The sequence below is a fragment of the Rutilus rutilus genome (genome assembly GCF_951802725.1).
Source record: "Rutilus rutilus genome assembly, chromosome: 25".
In the NCBI taxonomy this organism is placed as follows: Eukaryota; Metazoa; Chordata; class Actinopteri; order Cypriniformes; family Leuciscidae; genus Rutilus; species Rutilus rutilus.
Genome location: NC_140229.1, coordinates 13,980,412 through 14,000,372, shown reverse-complemented (window position 1 = coordinate 14,000,372; position 19,961 = coordinate 13,980,412). Strand labels below are relative to the sequence as shown.

Here is a 19,961-nt window from a genome sequence, read left to right as displayed (position 1 = left end):
AGCAGGTCCACCTGCTGCTTGTGATTGCTGTTTTGTCCTGCCATATAACTAGCGTCATGTGTAGTGGTTGAATGACACACACAGCTTCATTTGGCCCCAGCGGTGAGTGGTTTAACCCAGTGGATTGTACCATAGTGTTTAAGAAGGTGGAGAACTGAGTGTCTGGCTGTGTCCTAATTCAAAGGCTGCATCCTTCAAAGGACTCGTACTTCAAAGGCCACGCTTTTGAAGGCCGTGAAGGTCATACTAAGCGATGTTAAATGGGACGGTTTAGCCTACAGAGGACTGTTCTTCTTGGCTAGCAACTGTGACAGCTGCTGATGATGAGTGACAGTACCGTTTGTAGTAACTTTTTTGAAAGTTATATTAAACTGTCTGAAAACAAAACAGGGTTCACAAACTGTCTAAAGATGTTCATCATTGTCCATTCAGTACATAATTAAGCTAGGGATGGGGCCGATCCGATCCAGTATCGGTATCGGACCCGATACCAGCGTAATTCACGTATCGGATTTTCCCGATCCAACCTGCGGAGATATCCGATATCCATGAGTCATCATGTCTGCGCTCGCTTTAACGTCTGCTGAAATGACAAAAGTGATTCCCGCCGGCTAGTCTGTTAGCTGTCTGCAAACTGCGGAATGGATTTCCTGAACGGAGGCGCGGCTCAATGAGACACAGAGTTATGAGACACGCTCCCGCTCAGGAAATCCATTCCGCAGTTTGCGGCTAGCCAACAACGTCCGCTGTGTGGAAATACTTCACACTGGAAACACCGCAGAGCAAGACAGCAAAATGCAATGTTTGCAATGATGCAATGAGTCCTTTGAAGCTCCCTCGCGTCGTACAACACAACGAACGCAATCAAACATTTAAAAAAGCACCACGTTACTGTGCGTTCACACCAAACGCGAATAGCGCGTCAAATTCGCGTCTACCGCGTCTAGTTAGACGCTTGAATATTTTGAATCCATTAGCGCGTCCAGAGAAAAATTGACGTGCGTAAAAAGCAAAAGTTTGAAGCGAAATCGACGCGCGTCTGAGGCAAAATCCGCTTGTTTGTTTCCACGATGCTGATGTTGATCGAGCATTTACTGCATCGGATCACCCTTCAGATAGTGTGTGTGTAAGATGTTTACACTTGCACTTTTCTTATATTTCAAGACGCAAGTATTTGACATTTTGGGAATGTAATAAATATTGACATGACAATCAATTTGAAACCCCAGTTGCATATTTTTTTTTCAGAATGGGATTTTTCCTGTTAACGGGATTTTTCCTGTTAACAGGATTTCCTGTTTTTCTGACTTCCTTTTCTGACCTTATAACTTCCTTACCTCAAGTTGCCTTTTGGGACATACATGCATACATAGGCTACGTACATAACATATTATTACTTGCCTGTTGAGAGAAGTTTATTTCAGCATCATATAAAATAAACAAAAATGATAATAATAATATTAAAGCAAACACAGCTCTGGTATCGGAATAGTATCGGTATCGGCCGATATCCAAATTCAGGTATCGGGATCGGATCGGAAGTGAAAAAATGTGGATCGGTGCATCCCTAAATTAAGCAAGGCTTGAATTTCGGCGCGGGATTGCGGGTATTGCGCATAATTTTTATTAATTGCCGCAGGTCTCCAACTTATAATGCAGGAAATTCCCGCAAATATTGATTTAAGTTAGCATGTACATTGTATGAGTAAATGAATGAATCCAGAGTATGAAATCAAATCAATCATTTTAAAACTTTCTCCGAGACGCAATTTCACAAACAGTGTGAGTGTTCAGCGGTGCTGAGTCCTTCTCTCTATCTCTCTCTCTCTTAAAATGAGTTGCACAAGGCAAGTGTAAAGCGCGCTGCAGGCGGCGATACTACACTCTCGCGTTTAGTCGCGTTAGTCGTGACATGAAGGAATTGTCACTTGCACAAACGAATAACGCATTGCATCATAACTAAAGTTTATCATTGTCATGTCTTTTTAAGTCTTACCAGTTTAAACATTTAAGTGATTTTAAACTATTCAGTACTCGCGCGCTCTCTGAGAGATGTTTTTCTCTGCATGCATACATAGAGTAAAGCCACCTTGCAAGTAACAAAAGTTCTTTTTCACTGATTATATCGCTTTCACAGAAAAAAACATGCACAATTGTGTCAAAATTCCGGTCTTGGTGAGTATCCTCGTAAACACAGTCGTGAATGTCTTAAATAAGCATAGTCTAGATGCTCAAAACAACAAAAGACAGCTTTAATTGTAAGTTATCAGGATTAATAGCCTATGTATTTAATTTAGTCAGGACTTAAAGACTATCCAGTGTTATTTTACATTTGATTACTTCATTCAGTTTCTGTATTTCTGTATACTAGTGTTAGACCTACCCAAAACCGTTTCTCTATATTTCTGTTTTTGTATCTTTATTCTATTGTATTTATTCGTATCTATTTTTTTCAATTTAATTCAAAGATTGAAATCAAGCAGCCTTGTGTTGTGTAAACTCTTAACAACAAAATGACCCCATTGTAAAAATGCAGTAAGTGAGCAAACATTTAGGTGAGATAAATGTAATAAAAAAATTGAGAATAACCTATTTTCCAAAGCGAAATTCAGGCCCTGAATTAAGAGTAGCTATGAACTAGACATAATCGCATCTTAATAAGATATAAGCAAACATTTGAACCGCTTTAAAGTTTTTTTTTTTGTTTTTTTTTACATTTGTATCATTAGATTTTTGAGTAAGTTGAAACCCAATACTTGCGTTTAACCCTCCGGGTTCTGAGGTGTTTTCTGGGTCCAGGAGGTGTTATGACATGCCCTGACATTTGTGCTTATTTCTGTTACTTGTAACATTTTCATTTAAACTGCATTGAGCACAAACTCAGCTACAATAATATGTGAGCAGCATGTATGTAAAAGTTTATAGTTTTGAGAAAAAGATGTTTATGCGTGGTTTGTAAAAAAAAAAAAAAAAAATCCTGTTGTCACTGGCGCGCAATGAATTCTGCGGTAGACAAGGCCGCAAAGGACTTGACACACAGTGAAGAACAGTTAGACTGACATCACCTACAGAGATTAATAACAACCCCAACGGGTGCTCACACATAGCATTCTACACAAAAGAAACGATCGCCAATACGCCATATGGTAATTAGTGGAGCTTGATACAACAGGGTAAAAAATATCCTTGACCTACGTTGAATGAGGGACTCAATGTATTTTTAAATATAAAATATATCTAAAAATCTTTGTTATTATTTTTTTATAAATCTTTATCTTTTAATATAAACTGCTTTGTTGTGGCTGCTTAGTTATATAATGGTATATTATTTACTGGTTTGTAACATTTTTATATTAATACATATTTATAATTGTCTGCGTCCAATAAAAATGTATTTCAATTTGCAATGTATTATTTATATAAGTAATAAATATCATGTATTATTTATATAAATAAATTACAATAGTTTAAAAAGTTTTGATTACTTAAAAAATACAGTAAGTATTATTTGCCTGTATTAATATGATTTAAATATATCAGGCATATCTACTACTAACTATAAAGTGTGCATATTAATAAGTGAGTGAGTGCATTTGCTACAATATTAACACTTTGACACCACCTGAATTCCTCCTCTTTAGATCACTGTTAGTGGTGTGTCCCTCAGGGAACTTCAATCAGTCCTTTCTCTCACTCAGGTTTCACAGCTAAATGTTTTTAATCCATTCAAACAGGGCAGAAACTGCACTCAGTGCCTCTCTGTCTCTATGAATGTGTGACATGGGGGACAGAATGCTGCCCTTCACTGAGATCTCTGGAAACATAAGTCCTCCAACAGCCTACCAATACTGGCACTTACCAGCTCACACAGCCTGTGTGTGTGTAAAGCCCCCTCATTACCCAAGACTCATGTTTCAGTAAGTTGGAGATTAGAGACACACATGCTGTTTCTGTGTGTGTATGCCTAAGGGGTGTTAGGACTGAGCCACCTGGAAACTCAGCCTTCCTAGGGCATGGCCGTAAACCAATCCTTTGGCTTAACCTGTTGCCAAATAAATCCAGAATCCAAAGCAGAGTCTCTTTCTTCTCTCTTATTCCCCTGTTTGCATCATTTACCTTCCTGTTATACTTTAACAAGCTCTTCCTTTAAAATCAAACTCAATTGGTCATTCTTGTGTTGATCGAAGGAAACCGTGGCTGAAGTGAGTGACGCAAGGCTGGTGAAGTATTCAGTGAGTGTGTTCTATACGTCTTACTTCGTTTATTTTAAATGTTAAGGGAAGCCAAAACAGCCAGCTGCCTCGGGAGTCTCTCAACACACCTTTCAATACGACAGAGGATGGGACAGTCCAATGACTGAGGGAGACCTTGGGTTGGGTTACTATTAGAACAATGCCGGCTCTGTGCAGGGCAGCACTCTCAGAGGAGGCAGTGGCTCAGATGGACACATTGACACACACATACTTGTGACGGGCCGAGTGTAGAAACACATAACATGTCTGAGGCCAAGGGAAGCAAACTAACCCGTGTGTGTGAGTCTCCAGAGTGTATGTTGGTAGGCACTAGCCATCAGAATTCAATGCATTTGTGTGTGTGTTTTTGTTGTATCTAATCTAAAAGCAGTCCTCAGCTGGGTGAGTTGTTTGCTTTTCCAGTGTCCCCTAAGCCCAAGCATTGAGGCCCAAACTGAAATATCTGGTTTAGTATGTCACTGTTTGAATAGAACTTGATGCACAGGATAAAGGCTGCCATTTAAAACCGAAGTCAAACAGCATCTTCTAAGAGCAATGTAATCTGGAACAGATGGTGACAATCCTGCGTGTGGGATAGTTCTTCATGCAGCTTATGAAACCATGGCCCGAGTGTGGAAATGGTGATAAAATTGAATATTTCACACTTCATTAGTGCTTATTTATAAGAAAGCACACATTGGATTTTCCCTTTAGCAAAGAATTCTCCAGAGCAACCACAAGCTGGCCTGAGGCCCCATCCACACTACTGCGTTTTAGTTTAGAAACGTCGAATTCTGCTAGCTTTTAAAAAAAAAATCATATCGGCCGATAAAATCGGCAGACCGATAAATCTCTCTAACCGGGAGAGATTTAACCACGACCATCATTAGAGATTTTACTATATTGTTTATTTCGTGGTATGTAAACATATCTGGGCACAGTACTTCTTTAAGTTATATACATGCAAGTTCTCCATCTTGGCACATAAACACTGCTCTGAAGGACAGTCATGGATTGAGTGATCGCTCAAATGGGGAGCTCTGAGACTTCTGACTAACATTTCAACAGAGAATTTAGCAGAAGTGATGGAAACAGAGAGCGACCGAGGTGAGGAGAGGTGTTCCTAATCCTGGCCTACAGGGCAAAAGGTGTTTATTTTTACCCTGGATAGGTATGAGTGAGAGTCAGCAGAAGTAATGCTGGGAGATGGAGGGAGGCTTGAGTTAGGAAGCATACATTCTTCAGGGAGCAATTAATACTCTGCTTTTCCTAGATATGAGCTCACATTCAGAACTCAGTCTGTTCACCAGCTGTGCCTCGACCCCCCGCCATTCAACTGAGCGTTTCAGTGTTTACTATTTGAGTGAGGAGCTCTCTTCCCCGAGGGACCACAGGGGTGGCAGAGAGGCAGTTATCCCACCCAGAAGGTGGTCAGTCAAAGTGTCTATCCTTGGCTACCACCATGGGTGTCCACAAGGTATTTCTCTCTCTCTCACTCTCTCTTTTTATAGGTCACAGTTCCTGACCAGCTTGATCCTACTTCAGGCTGGTGCTCATCTATAGAAAAAACATCTAGCAGCTATGCTGGAAAACTGCTTTACCTCCTGAACTTCATACAGCTGCAACAGCTCCTCTTTCAGTTTTAATGGCACAGTTGTGTCTATACGACTTCAAATCAGAGACTTCAGCACAAAACGCCTACTAACTGCTCTCTGGACTTAAATCTGCAAATCTAAGATGTGTTACAATCTGTGATGACAGAGCAATTAGACAGGCAATTAAACCATCTCTTCAAGCAGCTGGACCTTAGAAAACACTAATGATTTCCCAACATTATAAGGTTATGCTAAGCAAAATCTTGGTCTGACAACTTAAGCCGTAGGTCTAATCTTGCATTGGTTAAACACATGGGCTGGCATTTTAATACATTTTCCAGTGGAGTATTGAGAAAGAAATTGAGGGGATTACATTTGTTTACTCATTCACAGCCAGGCAAGAAGACCATCAAACACACAAACATACATCTGCAGATGTGCAAAGACTTGTTGAGGTGCTGGGGTGAACTGAACAAAGACTATGTGAATTAGCTGATACAGGATCAGTTCCTCCAAATGAAGCTTTACCTTTATCTTAACTGATTTGTGACCTTGAAGGCAGGGGCGTGAACTTTACAAAATTCAGGAAGTTTAATATAATCAGGAGAATGTGTTGCAGTTTTTGTGCTCATTATATCCCATGATTACTCATACCTCTTCCATAAGAGCACTGGCTTTCCAGATTAATTAATGATTCTTTGAAGTTTTTGTTAAAATATAGCCTACTTAAGCACATATACAAACAAACACACACCTTGTCGGGAGCTCCGCTTATGAATGGCTCTGTTACAACAGAGACCTTGAAATGCCACATGCATAATTATACGACAGACCTTGGAAAAGATGAAAAAAAGGGAGCAAGAGGGAAAGAAACAGAGGGGAGAGAAAATAAAATAAATGTTCATCTTGTCCAAACAGAAGGAATGGGAGCTACAAGGTGATGTCATCACACGTGTAAGGCAGGGTTACAACCACAGGGAGCCTTTTCACTTCTGCTTTCAGTCACTCATTCGTGTCAGTCAACCACCGTCTATCAAGGACAATGCAGGTGGTAAGACCAGCAGATATTTTACATACACAGACTTTTCAGATTAAGCACAGACAACGAACATAAGTCCACTTTGAATTGCCAAAGCATTGTGAAATACGTTCTGGAAAAAAGCATAAACACACAAATACAGTAACATTCAAAAGTTTGTGGTAGGTTCACCAGGGTTGTATTTATTTGATAAAAAAAGTAATATTGTAAAATATCATGAATTAAAATAAGTTTTCCACTGAATATATTATAAAAATGTAATTTATTCCTGTGATTGCAAAGCTGAATTTTCAGCATTATTACTCCAGTCTTCAGTGTCACATGATCCTTCAGAAATCATTCTAATATGCTGATTTGTTGCTCAAGAAACAATTAGTATTATTATAAATGTTGAAAACAGTTTTTTTGTGGAAACTGCAATACAACTTTTTCAATAGAATTCCAAAGAGTTGGGGCAGCGGTACAAAAAGCCCTTCCACCAAAAGATGATATTTGCAACACTTTAAAATCTTTTTGACTCAAGAAAACTCAATGAGAATGAAAATTAGAGACTGTCTTTGTATGCACTCTAACATACCTGAGCTCATCATGGCATCTGAATTAGAATTAATCTCCCACATTTAGACTTACATATATTCCAAACCACAAAGGTGACCTATGACGCTATTGAGTGATTCAAAAAACTTTGCTCAATTCTTCTCTGATGAGACGTCACGTGAAAAAAGAAGTCCAAAAGTGTTGCTAGCAGTTGCCATATGCCCCTAAGTAGTAGGCTCTACGTTTATCTCTGGAGTGCAGCCCATTTTAATGTTTGCACATAACTTTCATTTAGCTTGATGGCTTCCAGACTCTCCGCGTTTATTGTGACATGTCGGATATAGTAATGTTTACACAATGACTTGTCTCCCTGGCATTTCTTTTTTCCTCTCTCTCTGCATCCTCCTCCAGTCACCAAGATGAATGGATTTACTCCTTAGTCCTTCAACCTTTGGGGTTTGGGAACAACCTCGGAATGACCTCTTTGAGAGAGAGAGGGACAAATTGAGAGAGTGTAGGAGTGCAGTCATGGTTGTGTTATGACTACAGGCGGGATGGACTGAGATGATGGATAGCGTTAAACGAGTGTCTGACTTCCAATTCATCACCAGTTCCACGGCATCCCCACCTCTCCTCCGCTCCGCTAGTGTGCGGCTCTACTTATAGCTGTTTTAAAACACTCTTGTTTCCCCCATGGCAGGAAAACCACTTATAGCAAGCCTACTGGAAAAACAATATTCATATGGTCATACAACAATGCTTACTCATACATAAAGACATCCACACACACTCATGCATCACTGGGCAGGCTGTGAGAGTGGGTGGTGCTATTGTTTGCTGGCCTTGGGCAGTAAATCAGGATGATGGCCATGGTGTGTTAACCTCTGTGTGTTTGTGTGTCAGGGGATGAGACATCACTGCAGACTACAAATGCAGTGTGCTGTGAATTACAGCCCATCTCTCATCAAACACACTTTCACAGAGCCATAAATTACAGCCTGTCTCTATACAAACTATGAAGCCATATCCATAGAGATAGCCTATGTCGAGTCGAAATACAGATAAACTTCTAGCTCAGCTTGAGGAAGCATAGTCGAGCTGACTGAGAACAGCTTTGTAAATAATAAAATGCAATCATCGCTTGTAATGCTTTAAAAAGAAGCTCATTTGCAGTGTAGACTTTAGGCTAACAAAATGGCACAAGATCATTACATGAACACAACTTTCTGAATGAAGAAAAAAAAATTGCAGACACTGATGAGTATACATTTAACAACGGTTTTGTGTAGGGATCATGTCCTGTTTATTTAATGGCTTAAACGTGCCCCGTCCAATCAGATTTTAGAGTTAAAACTATCTATTTTATCCAGCTTTTTTCTATCACACGAGCCATTTTTAACTTTAAGTGCAAGGCTTCCAGTGTCGACCGCTTCCAGTTATTTTAGCTGTACAAAAAAAGTCCATTATGATGCCTGGTGTTGCAAACTTATTTTTTATATGTTATATTGTTATTGTTATATTATTTTAATTAATTTTGTAAACAAACACAAATGGTTTTACAGTTTACAGCACTTTGTTATTCTAGTTATTTACTGTTCCTATGAACCTTAAGTTGAGCCTTTAATGCCAGTGTCAAGCACATGAAAAATGCAAACATTCATACTAACACACATACACTCCTGAAGCTTCAGACATTTGTGAGACTACAGCACTCAGCGAATGCTCCGCTATCTCAAGAGCTCTCCACATCCATCCATCCAGCTCTTAACAACTCTCATCTGCCTCAAACTTCATCTCTCCACCTCTTCATTCCTTCTCTTCAGCCTCTATTCCCCTCTTTTTCAATCTCTCGACAATGTCATTGTCGGAGAAATTACACCATCCACACAAGGCCTCACCGGAGTCCTGCTCTTCAGATGAACGCTCAGCTGCCCTGCATGCTTGCATGTGTCGTTGATTGAGCCTGTCTGAGCTGTACAGTGCTCATTCACATATTACTGTAAGAGATAACTGACCAGGTTCTGTTATTTTTATTTACAAGCAACCAAACCAAGTACTAAACATACATAAATATTACATTGTGCATTAGACGTGTACCACAGACATTGTGTGACTGGTGGTGGTAGCTAGATTTTAGAACACGTGACCAGGCATAAATAAAACAGAGAGAGAGAGAGAGAGAGAGAGAGAGAGAGAGAGAGAGAGAGAGAAAGAGAGAGGTATCTGGAGAGGGGTCTGTAATGAGCAGGGCCCTGTCTTATCATCCAAGTCTAAATGTGGCCAATACAATGTCAGACTCAATTTATACTCAGCAACAAACATTATATCAGACATTATAAAATTAATTACTTCATAATAGGGATGTCAATTTACAGAAATGACCATAATCGATTATTGTTTAATTAATCAATTAATCGTAAAACTTAACCTCTTAAATCCAAAGCGGGGTTATCACAAAATAGGTGTCGTTTTAAAACGTAGAAGCTTGGCTTTACATTGAATATAGAGAATCTGATCATTACTTAACAAGTGTTTTAAAATTAGCTGCCATATTAGAAGTGCTCTATTTTCATAGCGAGAAAAAATAACTGCTTAACATAAAAATATAATCTGTAAAATAATCGTACATAGCAGTACATAACATTAATCATACTACTTCATAGTTGCAATCAATGTTCCCTCTATGTTCTTGCACTGGACAGACCCCTTTCAGACGCATCTTGAAGAAAACTCCAAGATCATTTTTTGTCAGGATATCCAAAGTCAACCAATCTTAAATTCATAACACCACCAAATTAGAATATCACAGAAGCTTTGGTTTTTTTTTTCTTTTTTTTTGTCATTTTCTTAAGGTCCTGGACTTATTTTTCTTGTGATCTTGAGAAAATGACAGAAAAATAATACAAATGAATTATTTGTATTATGTTTGTAAACAGTTTGGTCCCACTTTGAACAGCATGGAGGGAACAATGTAATTGCAAAAGACATCAAATATACATAAATACTGCTATAAAATCTCAGAATCTGAAAAGAAGTAGTTAACTGGTCACAGTTCATTTGAAGGACCTTTACATGGCTGTTTTCACTCTAACTTGATCCGAAATCGAGCAAAAAGGCTTCTTAGAAACACAAGACGAGGGCGATGAATACACTAATTGAGGCAGACTGGTTGGCAGCCACCTGCAGGCTATGTAAGAGAGACAGTAATTAAGTCGAACATTTAATGATTCTGCTTAATAGGAGTGAGAGATGGAGCAATGAGGAGAGAAAAAAATAAAACAAGCAACAATTACACAAAACATCAGGAGGGAGAGAAGAAGAGGAGAAAATAGGAGAGCAGAGAAGAGGGTCTAATTTGGCTAAAGAACATGTTAAGTGGGAATCTATGCAATCAGACTTCCTGAAGCTTACAAGTCACACAAACACAAATTAAGCAGAACAAGATCAACTCTAAGATATTTTGTCAGGGCCATGACCTAGTAGTTAGCATATCAAGTCTGATGCATGCAACTCGCTTCTCGATCCTCTGCCTCCAACAACTTTTTATCACCTTCCCTCTCCAGCTTTCAAAATGGCCTACAGACCAATAAATAATCTAAGATCAGTTTTGCTTTGCTCTTGTGGAGTTTGATCTATATATTTCGTTCCGGTTCCGTCTCATCTAGCTGTTGAATGTGAGGCATTTTGTGAGCATCAAACACCTGAGTGTGAAAAACAACAGAGAGTCTCTCTCGATAGGCTCCAGGCAAATATTGACATCTTTTCTGTTGCCTGTCTCTCTGCTCTTCAGTCCTGCGTTCTCTTTCTTCTTTTGTTTATAAAGGTTATGAGTCTGAGTGACGGATAATCCTCTGTAACAGAGAGCAGCGTCCTGTGTACACTCAGCGTCTTTATCATCCTAAAACCCTCCAATAAAAATACCACAGTTCATTAACACCTGTGCTTTGGAGGACGATCCTCTTTTCTCCATCCCTTCTGCCACTGAAAAGATTTGCATATGGCAAGGCGAGAAGGGGACAAGGGGACGTGAAGGAGAGAGGGAAAATACAGAGAAAAGACACATTTAAATGGAAATAGAGTCTGGAGGGAGACGAAGTGGCCTGCCAGTCAGTGAGAAGAGAAAGCATATTTGTGTACTGTTTCCCAAGCGCCAGCTTTTCAGAAGCAGAGGAGGCGGGCATGTGTTAGTTTAAGGCGCATAAAGAGAGTTTTAATCCTTTCAGAGGGGTCGTAATGGCCACGGAGAGGCGTCTCCAGGAGGGAAAGCCTTTCCGGAAAAAAAAAAGGGTCGCAATTCAGCACCCCTCTGAACCACACAAATCAAACCTCTAAAGGCCTTCAAAGAGCAGAATGTGGGAAATGTGTTTGGGGTCCCGAGGGAGTGAAGCAAGGGGAAAAAGGAGGAAAAAGGCTTGTCGGCATCAATCAGTCGTCCTCTCTCACGTCCTCCCCGGGGTCAGATCTCTTTCCAGCCTCCGTCGCCCCCCCACCCCACCCATCATGCTCTCCATCCTAGTAACGCACCATTACAGAGGAATGTGGATTCACAAGGCTGGGCTCCATTATGTTGGCCTGCCTGGGGTTTGTAAAATGGGGGAGCTCAAATTCCAAAGGCTTTAAGAGCAAATTAGCAGTGTGCTGATGGGCTCCTGCTGTCTAAAGACACTGAGGTTTTAAAAGCAACTCAACTGACTCCGCTCTCAATGCCTCGGATCCTTTGACTTGCACGTTCTTACCGCAGTCTCAACACGAACAAACTTCCTACGCACATGGCGGGACGTTTACATACACACAAAGAACAGACAGTGTGCACATCGCAGCTCCTCAATGTATAAATACAAAGCAGGCTTTTAAAATAGACACGACAAACAATATCACACACACGGAGTATCAAGCCAGCAGCAGGGTAGAACTGCTTCTTCTACTACCGTCTGTGCCGCAGATCCAGCACCTTTATTTAGCATTTCACAACTAATCAATTTCCATAACAGAAGCCAGACGCCGCTGCACATGGGACCCAGTGTGTGGCGTTTACACATGCTGCGCGCCTGAAATGGATTTTCTCATTCATCACTCAGCAGCACATTGGGATCTGTTTAACAGAGTGGCTCAGATGGATTTCTCTCAGCCCATACGCTGTGAGAAAACACGAATACAACACACTGTGTCTGTCAATGGAATCGCAGTCGGCCTCGAGGAAATGCGCTATTTCCCATGCCGCCCCAGAAAGCAAAACACATTAAACGTAATCGGAATGTGATATTGGTAAATAAGGTTGTCTGGAATAATGTGACGGATTCTAGTTTGTCTTGTAACACATCAAAAACTGCAAGCTGGTTCCAGAACTCATACAATACCTACATTATAAAACAGTATTGTAAAGACTGGGTTATTTCTCTCATATTATAATGTTGATTTTTTGGAGATTATAATATTAAAATTACATCTTTCAAATGTAATTTGACATAAAACAACAATCATTTGGAGTATGTGCCTCCATGGGACAGGTATTATAATCTGTCAACAGCAATTTCACTATTACAGAACTGTAATTTACACAATCAATAACAAGCATATTGGCAGTATGGAATAAAGAAAGACCACCATACCTTTAACTGCAGCTGTGCTGAAGAGTTTCTCTGAGCTGGCATCTGAGCCCTGAGAGAGAGCGACAAAAAGAGAGTCAGTACATCTGCTTCAGAACTAAGCAGGTGGGCTTCATCATCAAAGGTAGCGCAGCACTAATGAGCGCAAAAATTCAGTCTCTTCCCAGAGCGGCCACTGGATGGCACTGTGGCTCCATGCGCAAAACGATGCGCTGCACTTGAAACGGGTTGAACGCATTAACATTGCTGTGTTATTGTGCAAACATCCAGCATTGCAATTTACACAGCATTTAGGTAATGAACGCCTATTTAAGTGACAATGTGGTGTCAAAGGGGCATCGGCTAATTCAATTGGTTAACCAGCAACAAAGATAGAACCATTGCAGTCCACCATTAGCGTCTGACCTGGCTCTCCACTCAGTCATTCGAGAGGAAATGATATGTGCACTTTTTAAACAATTTTGCAATTATTAACCAAGACAATAACAAACAGAAAATGTTTTGCGTGGAAGTTAACTTGTAAAGAGACACCTTGTTGCCTACGTCTTTCATTGGATACACATTGGACACAAAACAGCTCATTTGAAGACAATTATTCTGACAGGTTTAGCAACACTAACGTTATATCCATAACCAGCTCGAGGCAAAAACGATACTGACAAGTTAGGACAACCTTCCCAAATATGTGCACATTTATAGGCTACATTTAAAACGAGCTATGTAAATAAAATGTTAAGGTCATTTAAAGATCTAAAAATGTCAATAATAATGATTATAATAATAACAAGGTGATATGCATTCATTAACACATGACGTCAAGAGATTTCCACATAACGATGCGTTCGCGTTACCGCGAATTTTTTTTTATTCAAACCACAACCAAAAAACATCTGGCAACATTCACTGCAGAGATTTCAACTACAATTATTCACAACCAACGACAAGAAAACAGCGCTCCAAATCCTCCAGCCATCGAGTAATCCACTGAAACTGCTTTAAAATTCCCATAAAACGTCAAATGACATTGTGGTAACATTAATCGATAATTTTTCTGAGGAATATGAAGGTGCGGTGTACCTTTTAATGTGGCGAGGTTGGCACGGAGGAAAATAAGTCAAGAAATCACTTTTAGTAGGTTTAGTAAATACGCCGTTTCACATTCTGCTTGTCAAACAATGTAATCCATAAACAGGCGGCGAATTCCTCTCGCTCCCTTTGAGAGAATGACAGCCATGCAAAATAAGAAGCCTTTTCCCAGGGAAGAAGAAGAAGAAAAACATCCAGAGCTCAAAGCGAGAGAGCCTCCCGGACAAAGACAGACATGTGTCTGGTACCCAAGAGCGCAGAGAAGTGAAGAAATCCTTCAGTTCGCCCCCTTCGCGCGAATTGGCCGTTTGAAATCCTCGCCAACCGTCGTTTCACGGAAGCTGCCGCTTATGTGGCTTTTGTGTCAGGGGCGCGCTCAGTGACAAACCATCCGCGCGCCTCTCTCCCGTGCGCTCGTGCAGAGCTAGAAAATCCAACAAAGCGTACAGTATTTTCCTCCTATATGCAGATTTGGGTGGAGTAAAACCGCACTAAAAACCCAGACCGCCGCTTCCTTTCTTCGAAATCGTCGCTGGTTTCAAGCTCGTGTCCTGTCGCTGGCTCCCGTTCCTCGCGCAAGTGCTGCCTGTATCCATACAAACTCTCTCATTGACCCACAGCGCGACCGAGTCCTCCCACTTCCTGATTCTAACCTGACTTCATTCAGCTTCTACCCCCTGCTTCTTTCTGCCTCGCACACACGGAGCGTGCTTCCTCCGCTCAGCTTCACCGGACAGACGATGGGTGTGAGAGCGCGCGCGGGCGTGTGTGTACGGTGCTCAATGAGAGCTACTGGTAGCGGAGTCCTAAGTGCAAACAGGGAGATGGCGCGACCAAGAGGGAGAGAGAGAGATAGAGAGAGAGAGAGAGAGAGAGAGAGAGAGAGAGAGAGAGAGAGAGGGGTGGTGGTGGTGGTGGTGGTGGGGGGGGGGAGCAGGAGGAGGAGGGAACTGGGATAGAATGATATTCTTTCACTTTCTGGCTGGAGTGAGGATGATGTCAGCTACTAATGAATTTCCCAGTAGGGTGCAGCTACTGTGAAGGGGAGGGAGACAGAGACTCTCTTCATGAGCAGCACACACCTCTCTGGTTCCTTCAGCCACAGCCTTCCTTCATTGGGGTTAAAATCACCCAGACTGACCCAGAAAAGCACCATTTGCCCTGCTGAATAATTAGCAAGGGGCAAAGTTGTGCAAATTTACAGCTGTTCAAAAGTTTAGTATTTATAAAGATGCAGCATATTAAGACAGTCATATTTGCTGCAATTTCACTGAGAAAAAGGTCCATTGTCCACTATCAATAGTGTAGAAAATCGCTCACCCAACAGTCACTTTCAAACCAAGCAGTGTTCTGGTGGTCATCATGGTGAATTTGAAACTCCAAATTCAGAAATTCCAGATAACATGAATTCTTGTTGAAATGACAGGATTTTGCCCACTAATTTTTGCCAAGCAACGATAAATGTGACAACACCTTTAGAAAATAACAAGATGGCAAGCTGCACGGTGTGTTGTTGGGACTAACATGGCGGGATATTTAACACCAGGAAAAAGAATTAAAGACTAAACTGATCAACCACGTCTTTAGCAATTATACGCTAAGACCGATCCTAATTGTGTTTCCAAACTGTGGTGCAATATTTACCTCCTTCCCCCAGGGTTTGAGGAAAAGCCTGAAGATCTAATTCCACTAAACCTCAATCCATGGCCACTCAAACCCAAACAATCCAGCAATCTTTAGATAAAGCCGGACATTCCTGGAAAATCTCCTTAATCTGACTGATTTGGGGTCCCGTGGTTTAGCAAACCAGTATTAACCCTCTGCACTGCGGGTCAATGGATTAACAAGGGACTCGCATTGCAGTGACCTCTGACCTTGACTGCCCCCAACAGAGTAAGAGAATGAGTTAGCTTATTGCTGGATGTTTATCTTTTCTTTTCTATATCTCTCACCCCTTCTCCTTTGAGCCAGGGGGAAAAAGGAGCTGCACGCTCCATCAATATAACACCACATGCACTCAACCTCCAACATCTGCCTCAACCAAACAACAGACATGAGTTTATTTTTCTGTGCGAGTTAAAATTAAGTTCAACATGTATAGTCTATTGTGACCAACATTGCTGGAAAAGCAAAGTATTATTACATTATTTGCACAAATTAAAACTTTTAATAATAAAAATTATTATAATTATTTTTATTTATTGCAACAAACAATTTACAATTTAAACAATTTATTTATTTAAAACAATATCTCAGAATTGCAAAATAAAATACAATAAAAAATTAAAAATAAACTTAGAATAATACCTCAGAATTGCAAAAACTAAATGTAATATTATGTAAAAAAATATTTTGAGGATTTAAAAATGATTATTATTACATTATTATTATTATATTTAGAGTTTTTGTGTCATCCTTCTCACAGTAGCCTCTTTCACGCAGCAATCGCGGTAAATTACTGTAGAATTACCAGAATGACTTTCAGCATCAAAATACCAGTCAATTATGTGATGTCATTCGTTGGAAATTATCTTTAAACGCCGCGGCAAAAAGCTGCAAGATGTGGCGAAAAGGTCAAAGATATCCATCCAGTGCATAGATTTACATAAAAAACGATTGAAAAGCAGCGGCGGTTACCGTAAACAGCACGGAGTAATCACGTCATCTCCATACTAACACTTCTTACGTCAGCGCGTTCTGACTTCATACGTGCTCATACCGGTAATCTTCATTCTGCATTCACACACAGCATCATAATGGTAATTTACTGGTAATGTTACAACTTTCCTTATACTGGTAAATTGCCAGAACCAATTTACCGGTATTTTTGAACAGGTATGTGATCTCATGATCACACATGATCTCTTACCAGTAATTTACTGGTGATTTACCAGTAAAGACTGTATGTGTGAAAGGGGCTATTTATTCATCATATGGATAAACTGACAATAACAAAGAAATTAAATGCAGTGATCCCAAGGGATCAGAGAGAAGTCAATGCCACTCAAGGGAGAGGAGGGGGTAGGCTTTTAAAATACTTCCCCTCACACATTTTTGCCCTCTGCTAATTTCTGTCACAACAAGCCTGAGGTAATCTAGGTTTAGCACAGACTTTCAGAATACAGAGGCAGCTGAAGCTTATTAGGTCTATCAGACTCTAAATGAGCTAAGTGTAGTCTGTGGAGGACAGGTTTAGTGCTGCTAAGGGGCCCACTGCTCCCAGTCCCAGGATCAGGTGGTCAGCGCAGGGCCACTATCAAAAACCCTTGAGAGTTTCAAGGAAACATCATTGGTAATTATCCATACAAAGTGCAGTTATGGATACATGTTCAAGCAATGAGTTCTACTGACCCTTTTAAGCACTTTAATTGCAGGTGCAACAAATATGCCAGGACAAAATTGTAACAGGAAACATTTTCAATTTTATTCAAAATTTAAACCGATCCATGTATCATAATAATATTCTTTCTTTCTTTTTTTTTCATATGAGGTTGACATTTACTACATAATATATTATTCTTGTCATTTTTTTCTAAACCGTATAGTATATTTTTATTTGGACGTAACCGTGGCAAAATTGGTTTGGCTATAAAAAAGGGCCCTTTTTCATCTATATTTGATTAAATAGATATGATTACATTATGATTACATATGGAGCATGTAAGGGTTTGGATGAGGTGCACCAAAGCAGCCTTCGTCCCCAAAATCAGAGCTCGCTTTCCTAAATGCCTATCATCAGATTTGAGCGAAACCTCAAGCCTGTGATTACCGCTCTCCGCTCCACAATCAACGTCCGGATCTCTCAGCGCAGATTATTTTTAATTCAAATGAAACGCTGACAGACTACAGAAAGCAGGGAGAGAAACACAGAGAGAGAGAGAGAGAGAGAGAGAAATGGAAGGAAATGCAGCGAGAGAACATGTCGCAGAGTTGCCAAGAAACTAATTTAAAGTGGCAGTGGGGTATGGAAAAGCACTTGGTGAAGCTTGCCAGAAAAGTGGAATAGGAGATCAAACATTAATATCGAGAGTTATGCTATGCATGCCAGTAATTGCTGTCTGTGCCTGTAAAATTCCGCCTATAGACCATAAGCCCTTTCTGCTGTCGTTTTGTCATATTTTATTCCTTTTTCTGGCCTTTATCCTCTGCTTCAAAGTAACCAGAGCTGCATTTTGCCTTTCTCCTTTATACCTCCCTCCCTCCCATTCCCTTCCATTCCCTTCCCTGCTTTCTTTCCCCCTCAAAACGCATGGTTTAATTTCAGAGGAACTCGGTGCTAGATTGCAATCACAAGAGATCGGTACTCTGTTATGGTCTCTACAGCTATTACGGAAGCAATCTCTCATTCTCATTCTCTCTCGTTCCCTTTTAAAATATTGCTGTGCATAAGTGTAACCTGAGGGGTTTGGATATAATGTGTTAAATAGGGTAGCTCTGACCGGCCCTTGTCTGTAATCTCCTCTCTTGTATTCTCTCTGTGCTCTTTTCAGCTAGAGCCTTTGAGAGACACTCAAAAGAAAGGTCCATTTCTAGTGACACTTAAAACTTCGCCAGTCAGGAGGGAACATTGACCAGCTCATCTGGGAGGCCTTCGGGATGGTATTAGTGGTGTGTAAAACACCAGATTGACAATGCTAGCCCAGAGGAGGGGAGAGGTTTTTCACAAGACAAAAGAGCTGCGGACACAGATGCAAAGATGGAGCGATCTGCTTTCCTCGGTTCTTTTCCACAAACAAAAATCCAGAGCGATAAGGCTCCTCCGGTTCCACCGGCAGCCACTGTCTGCAATCTGCTAAGCGCTGCACTGTTCACGAGAAGAAATAATAGGACAGTTTATGTACAGGTACGCGTGTTGTACTGGAACAGCAACACCTTTTGTTGGCTTCAAACCACTTAACAAATTTATACAAATGAATTTGAATGGACCGAATTTTCATTTTTGAGTGCAGGATCACTTTAAGATAAGTGGAAAAAGAGCAAACAAATAAAACTGATTTACTTTTAGAGGTATCTGCCTGCATTATTAAATATGTCAGAAAGTGAAAGTCTTGAATGCTTTGAAATGGAACAGTCAACAAAACAGGTGAACCTTGAGCCGCGCACACACAAAACTCTAAACGCAAAACTCCAGATAATCTTCCATCTCTCGCTCCCTGTTTACAGGCAGTGGTACAACACTTTTCGCTGCTGAGACTTATCTGTGTGAGACCGCTCAACGCAGCCTATGACAGCTCCTCTAATCTCCCTCCTCCCCAAACACAGCGCGCTGACAGCCGCTCTCTCTTCCTTCCTCAGATTCCCTACCATACATATATTAATCTGTCATTCACACAGCACATAACAGTAGGGGGAAGACGTACACGTACACAGCCTGTAGTAACACACAAATATGTGACGTGCAACACAAACTTCACAACGCACTCATTCAGGGATTTAAAAAAAATTATACTGACAATTGGACGCATCAAGAGAATGGAGAAAGTTAGATACAAGTTAGATGAACATATGTGAGCAAGAAGAAAAAAGGGGGAGGAGGGGGTACGAGACGTCCATCAGTTCCACCGAGACATTAGGAATTTTAAAAGCAAGCTGTCTATTCAGACTAAATTATCTTCGGCTTCCGCGCTTTGTGATATGACCCTCACAACGTGTATCGTTTCACACAGGTCCAGGAAACGCACGCACTTAGCTTACCCAGCGGGAAAAAAAAGAGAGTGAGTGTGTAACTGAAGTATTATCAGTTTGTCTAGATACTATCTCCCTCAGTCAAAAGGCGGTTTAGAGCAGGCAAATGGTATGCGCAGTACAATGTTCAACATTATCACCATCTGGAAGCCCATAATGACACGGGCCAGAGTCAAGCCAG

The 19,961-nt window shown here is 40.6% G+C and overlaps 1 protein-coding gene across 1 annotated transcript in view; it reads right to left on the bottom strand.

Annotated features, from left to right (window-relative positions):
* The window catches only part of auts2a (activator of transcription and developmental regulator AUTS2 a), a 339,725-nt gene that overhangs the window by 24,310 nt on the left and 295,454 nt on the right, over nucleotides 1–19,961 (bottom strand). Inside the window, 1 exon segment of the mRNA XM_084400016.1 lies at nucleotides 13,013–13,061. Coding sequence (XP_084256142.1) covers nucleotides 13,013–13,061 — 49 coding nt within the window.